Genomic DNA, 7,337 nt, shown 5'->3' on the forward strand with positions numbered 1-7,337 from the left:
CTCTCTCTCTCTCTCTCCCTCTCTCTCTCTTTCTCTCTCACTCTCTCCATATGATATTAATTGATATTGAAATTCATAATAAATCAGAATTATATTATGGATTTACTTTTTCGTTTTACGATATCAATAATAAATATATTAATATACATAATATTAATATAAGCTTTTACGTTCATATCGGGTGAGAAAAAAAAGAATCATCGATGATCCGCCATTTCCGAATAATTTAATTCTAAATTAAAATGGAACATTGTTATTCTTATTTCTTATTGATTCGCGTACCAATAAAAAGGAATATCACTCGCTTCTCTGTAGCTAGCATCACTCTTTTTTTTTTTGAGTTTTGAAAACCATGGGATGTTCTTTCGACGAACGTCTAACTATATTAGTGATACTTAAAGTGTTAAAGGCTTCTTTTTTCCACGTCCGTAGATACGTCGAACCAAAGCGATACTCGTCCAACGGTAGAGACATGACGGTGGTCTTAAGACGAGCCACAAACGGCACTACTGATGAAGAATACATGGACGTCTCTTATTATTTTCACAACGGTAAGTTAAATTTAATAGATGAATAAAACTTAATCCTCAGACTATTAAACGAGCCATATTTATTTAATCATTTATTGACTTATTTATTTATTTATTTATTCAATTAATTAAAATAATCCTTCGACAGCGATGTATAAAAACAGCATAAAGATATACATACGTCGCGGTAATTAAAGTAAAAAGAAAAAGGGAAAGAAAATTATATAAAAAATAATAGTGTTTAAGCAATATCTAATCCCTAAATGAGACCTGACCATTGAATATTGAAGCGTTTTGAACGTATCGAGATAGATTAAGTCTACGGGAGAAAACGTTTTAAAGTATATCTTGTCGATGTTAAAAGTAATTGCAGAATAATACTACAAAGGTGAAAAAAGGAAGAGAAAAAGAAAAAAAGAAAAATAATTAATATGGAAACGTGGCTCGTCACAGAAGAAAAAGACACCGGCGAAAATATATGGAAAAGCTGTTGAAAAGTCTTTTTGGTTTTTTCTTTTTCTTTTCTTTTTTTTTACGTTTAAGTGGAAAACGTGCGCGGACTAGCTTTAGTCGGACGTTCGAGAAACCGGCCATTAAACACTTAATCAAATTTACGCGTTCTTCCATAAAATAACGCTTAAGGTTATAAATGTTTCATTCCTCGGCCAAATAATTTGTCAAACAAATTTCGATGTTCGTTAAATTCGTTTTATCGCTTTATTTACATTTATACGATAGCTCTCCCATTAAGTACATATATGTATGTATTATACACATACAGACATATATATAGATATAGATATAAATATATAATACCCTCGTATACAATGTATTTTACGTTATCATTCGTAATACCAACAAGAGATATTACATTTTTTGATCGAAAGAAAATAATGACGAATAAACTCTATATGCTGGTAGGGCCGACTAGTTGTTTCTATTTCATTAGATTTACCTTTTCGATGGTCTGTTAAATGAACAAAATTCGTATATCGAAACGGGTTAAAATCGTTCGTGCAGGCGCGAGAAAATTTCTCAATGCGAATACAATAATACTGCTATTGATTGTTTAAATTCACCACGGGGAGATAATGTTTTAATAAATACGGCTAAAGCAGAGAGGAAATTGTTCGAATAAATAGAAGACATTCGTATTTGCTGAAAATCATAATTCGGAGATAATCGAAACCTTCCAAATCTTCGGCTTCGTTTGTTCGAACACGATTATTAAAAATAGTCAAGTTTTCTCGACGTTCTTACTCTGATTTTTGACTGATCTCACGTACGAACTCTGAAAGTTTTGAAAATCTCAATAATGTTCGAAACAAATCGCTTAGTAATTTCCGCGGAAGTAAAAGTATCGTAGAAGAAAGAAGAATATAAATTGTCGAAGCGATAGATAGAGCAAAACAAAGCGAATGACGGAAGAGACGGAAGTCACACCGGCGACAAACCGCCAGCATCGTCGATTTGACGCTGATTGACGAATGTCCTCGTCGCTTGTCGACGTTATTACGTTTACACACGGTACATGCATCCAGATACCACTCCTCTCTCTATCTCTCTCTCTCTCTCTCTCTGTTTCTCTGTGTCTGTATCTCTCTCTCTGTCGTTCTCCCTCTCTTCCTCTTTCCAATACCTCTCTCGAGGATCAATAAGGCCGGTTTTGTAGGTTGAATCGTATTCGAAAATAGAATCAAACTGTATTTGACTGCTCTGTTCTTAAATTAGAACGAAGCATGTTATAATCAATAAGTAAAATCATTAAATAACAGTCCAAATCAACACTTTTTATTACTTACCATTATCAAATTATCCTTTGTGTCGTAAAATGAACAATTCAACGCAATGAAAGAAAAAGAAAGAGAAAAAGGGATGAAGAACATCGTTGCAATATTATCTCCAAGAGATTATTTCCTTCGAAAAATTATCCTTTTCCATTATCTCTAATAATTTATTTACTATCTTTACAATCGCTATCTCCTCCATCGCTATTATTGAACCTTTCTCTGGTTCTTTCTATTTGAAAGACTACTTTTATATACTTTAATCGAAACTATCCACCTTGCGTAATCTCATCGATAACAGGCTTTCTTTTCAAATTACAGATTTTATCTATCACCCGACGACCTTTTACTCTTTTCATTCGATTTCACATAGTCCCGTTTAAATATCTTTCATTAATCAAACACGAGCTATTTTCTCTCTCCCTCTCTCTCTCTCTTTTCTTTTTCCATTTTTTTTTTCTTTCTTTTTCTGTACTTCTTTTTTTTTTTAACCTCGGCAAATATCTCAGAACTTTCGTTATAAGCCTACGACGTATGTATGTATGTATATAAGCGCACAAAGTACGAAGCAAGTCGTAAAATTTAATCCTATCCTCCGAGACCGATTCCATCTTTCTTCGAAGAAAGAGAGTACCTTCCCTTTTGACCCCAATACGGTGCTGCAAACGAGCTCCTGGTTATTTCCTTTAATTGCAAGGCGAACGCGCGAAATAAATTTCATTTAAATGCCTCGTCCTCGTCCTCCTCCTCCTCCTACCCTCCTTCCCACCTCTCTCATGAATGAACTTCTATACAAAAGAAAATTTCTACTTCGGCGTTAGAATCAACGACTAGTGATCGTGACTCGACTTTATGACGACGAAAAATTACAAGAACTCGGCAAAATGTGTATTCGTTGAATTCCCTATCGTTTTTTTTTCTTTTTTTTTTCTTTATACCCTGTCTCTCTCTCTCCCTCTCCTCCCCTCTCTCTCTCTCTCTCTTTCATTCATTTATTTCATTCTCGTATCATCTTCTTAAGTGTAAAATTCATAGTGTTATTGTTCCATCGTAATTACTATTTTCTTTCTTTTTTTTTGTATTTATTTATTTTTTTTTCTTTTTTCAATTATCACGTCTTCCTCCCTTTGTGAAGTACTGATAGAAATAATCTTGTCGGTATTTTGTTTTAAAAATATTCAAGGTAAGCTATACGAAACGAAGTCGATAAAAAAGAAAGTAAGAACGATCTCGTATTCCCTTTGAAATTCAATCGACGGTTTCAGAAATCGACGATAAGATGACCATCAAAGGTTAGCTTCCATTTATTAGCCTTTTACTCTTAACGAAATCAACTTAAAACGGTATATTAGCTGCAAAAGACAAATTGACTCTTGGACACGCTTCAGATAGCCACTTCGTCCATTCGCTCGACGCTGCATCATCCAGCTTCGATGTTGGTACCGCTCTTACACTATATTAAATACACTTCATTAATTATATTTGCATTCAGAAAATAAGCGACTCTCAGCCCGTAACGTCGCTCTCAAAGCGAATTTTAAACGAACGTTCGTTTAAGATAAATTATAAACTTTTGTTGGAAATCTGTCGTCGGATACCTATTGAAACTTTTTCAAATTTCATTTCTACGATAGAATATTTGCGTCGATATAAAGAGGAGAAAACATAAAAAAAAAAAAAAAAAGAAAAATTCCATTAAATACCTACAATATTCTAGGTGAAGATGAATGGAATTTTTCTATTGAATGTATTTTATACCTTCGAAGGTATAAATCGAAATAAATTAAAAATATTCGAATGAATGATTTAATCTTTTCAAAAAAGGTAAACACTACATATTTAATCATAAATTCAATGAATATTCTGTTCAATTAATCTTATATCAAACATCATTAATGTATTATCGTTGGTAATATAAAGAACAGTTTAAAATCATTTCTAATAATCTCATAAATCGTTAGATTATAGAGGACGATTCTGATTCACGCACAGAGACCATCGTTTTGTACGTTCTAGAACGCGAAGGCGGTACCCAACAACCCGGAAGCTTATGCGACGTCGAATATTATGGATTAACTTCATTGGAGGAAGGTACCGTGGTACATCCAGAACCGCATCGATTGTTCGCCGTAGAGGGCCCAGCAAAATGCAAACAACATTTTATTCCAGCGACCAATCAGTCGGTCATCATAACCGTGAGTTTCGCAAGAAAAAACTAATAATAACGTACTCTTTTTTATGAAAATATACTTTTCTATTATAAAAACCATTTACTTAATAAACGATTGAACAATGACGAATAATAGCTCCCATGAGTTCATTTTATTTAATTACGTTTGCTTATTAATTATCAAAAATAGCGACATTGTTCAAGTTTTCTCCTCGTGTTCTCAATAAAATGACGTTTCTTTCAGAAATAGAGAACATCAAATATATACGTATGTATGTAAATATGTACGAACTATAAGCAATTAAAATTAATGAAAGGAATGAAACTAACTCATCTTTCTTTATTTGCCGACGAAAATCTATTTTTATTATTTCTTCTTTTCTTGTAATTTTTTTTTTCTTCTTTGTTCTTAGGTGGAAAGCAGTTCAAAACAGATATCGAATAATCTCTGCGAAACGAAATGCGGTGACAGTGGATGTCATTGCGTCAGTAATAAATCATTGGAGAATATGGATCATCTTCTGCTCGTCTCTGAAACTGGTCATGTCGTCACCTGTCTCTGCGGAAACTATCAGGTAATCCGAGCCTGATTTCTTCTTTGAAAGTAATCCTCGACGACGTAATCTCGACGACGACGATTTATCTTTCTACCCGTTTCCTCTCCCGTTACTTTCGCGAAATTGCTTCCTTCAAAAGTTCGAAGAAGCACTACTCATTGAACTCTAGCTCGTTTAATTCGGAAAATGTTCTACGAACAGCCGTTGATTCTCTTCGGTGGGAAGCCGAATCGTTCTTATTTTACTTCTCTGCCACACTCCACGTCCGATATCAAGAGTTTCATTCAAAATTTATTCACCGGAGATACGCTCGTAACGCGAGGCCATCCATCGATCGGATGCCTTATATATAAATTATCCGTTCTCTTTACGAATCCTCATTTATCTCTCGTTCGTTTCCTTCTCTTCTTCCTTCGATTTGAAAAAAAAAAGAAAGAAGAAAGAAAAAAGAAAAAAAGAAAGAGAAGGAAAGAGAAAAAAAATCCAACGATTTTTTTCGATCGATCGTTTCATCAGAGCTTTCTTTTTTTTCTTTTCTTTTTTTCTTCTCGCCTGATTAACGATAATTTTCATTAAATCAAAGATAATTTTCTTTTCTATTTTAAAACACTTTAAATCGAATAATTATGAGCTTATTTGTTTATTTATATTAATATATACGATATAGGATTGGCTGCCAGTAGGAATACGAAGTTGGACGCCGGTTTATATCGAATGGTCGAGATTTTCGATGGGAGGTCTGAATTTTCGTGCAGCTTATAAGTTCGTCAAGGATACTTATTGCGGTGACCATACCACGAGAAAACTTGAAGGTGAGGTGAACGGTGGCGACCTAGCGAAAGCTGGCTTAAAGCTCAATCAGTATTATCAGCAGAAGTGTACTTGGATCTTAGAATCTCTGAACGATCGACAGCTTACCATCGAGGTGAAGTCTAATCAGAGCAGTAAGTAGATTTTTCTTAATAAAATGTAATTAAGATCTCTGAAAATTCTCTCTTTTTCTCATTCTTTTTTTCTGTTCCTCTTTAAATTCTTTTAAGCATGAAATAACACGTACCTAACAGATTAAAAATAGAATTTATCATATGAAACGTTCGAATCCTTTGAAACGATTTACAAAATGATGAAATATAGATAATGAATATTTTTATGACTAAGATCAAAGCATCGTCAAAAATGTTTACGAGGCTCGTATGTATATATTCATATTTGTAATATACACATGAAAACACGTTCCTACCATCTCTTGAAATAAAAAAATATTAAAAGTGAAAAAAGAAAATAATAAATTTCAACAAAGTCTCTCCATCACACGTATACGTACGCAATAAGCCATCGACGTATATACAAAGGGACGCTACTATGTGTTATTGATTAAATTTTTTGCGCGAGAATAAAAAAGAAGAAAAAAGAAAGAGAGAAAAGAAAAAAGTATTATCACGGTTTTTCGGTGACAATTTATCCTCGAAAAACAATTCTCGAACTAGCGTAACGATCTGATAAATTTTGTACATACGTTATGCGCAATGCGGATTCCTGAAGGATTTGGAAAGAAATAAGTAAAAATTTAGGAAAAATTCTAAAGGAGGTATATTAAAACCATTTCCTTTTCCGTTCTTGGCGAAGCTCGTAGTTGCAGTTTCGTCTCTGTAATTCTCCATTTCTTTCTCAGACAGTGGTTGGTAGAAAGAATAAGAAAGAAAACCTTGGGAGAGGAAAAAAAGAAAGAAAGAAGACAAAAAAAAAGAAGTAAAAAAGAGGAAAAAAGAAAGAGAAGAGAAGTAAAAAGAAAACAGAATAAAAAAAAAAGAAAGAAAGAAAAAAGGAAGACGATAATAGTTTCATAGCAAAGCTTTTGTTTTTGTTGTCGTACTAAATCCAATAGGGTCTTTTTAATTTCGAGTCTCGTTCTCATTCGTTTCCAGAGTTTTTATTTATATAGCTCTTTGCCGATTTTGCTCGTTCTACGAAATCTATAAATGCAATACTGCAATGCTGAGTGAAACGTCCTTGATATAACCGGCGAATCTGATTGGCTATCTCGCTCTAACTTTAAAGCAACTTTATATCACGCTTTACGCGTCTATTTTTCTTATTGGCAAAAACGATCGTATTTACTGATACTATACGTAACAAGACAGAGATAACGAGACGTCTGGTAATTGAAAATATATTCCATAGAGTGATGAAACAACGATCAAATGTTCTTTCATCCACGATTCACCATAAATTGTAATCAATGTGCCCACCGTAAATATGGAAATCCTACGACTCTGTCACAGAGATCCTACTC

At 33.6% G+C, this 7,337-nt stretch overlaps 1 protein-coding gene across 3 annotated transcripts in view; it reads left to right on the top strand.

Moving 5' to 3' along the window:
• Positions 1 to 7,337, top strand: part of LOC122632240 — a 151,189-nt gene that overhangs the window by 140,422 nt on the left and 3,430 nt on the right. For all 3 annotated transcript variants that reach the window (XM_043818816.1, XM_043818815.1, XM_043818817.1), the window contains exons 13-16: positions 433 to 551; positions 4,334 to 4,512; positions 4,901 to 5,062; positions 5,712 to 5,988. In XM_043818816.1, coding sequence (XP_043674751.1) covers positions 433 to 551; positions 4,334 to 4,512; positions 4,901 to 5,062; positions 5,712 to 5,988 — 737 coding nt within the window. The remainder of the gene's footprint in view (positions 1 to 432; positions 552 to 4,333; positions 4,513 to 4,900; positions 5,063 to 5,711; positions 5,989 to 7,337) is intronic.

The sequence above is a fragment of the Vespula pensylvanica genome, chromosome 10, assembly GCF_014466175.1.
Source record: "Vespula pensylvanica isolate Volc-1 chromosome 10, ASM1446617v1, whole genome shotgun sequence".
Lineage (NCBI taxonomy): Eukaryota > Metazoa > Arthropoda > Insecta > Hymenoptera > Vespidae > Vespula > Vespula pensylvanica.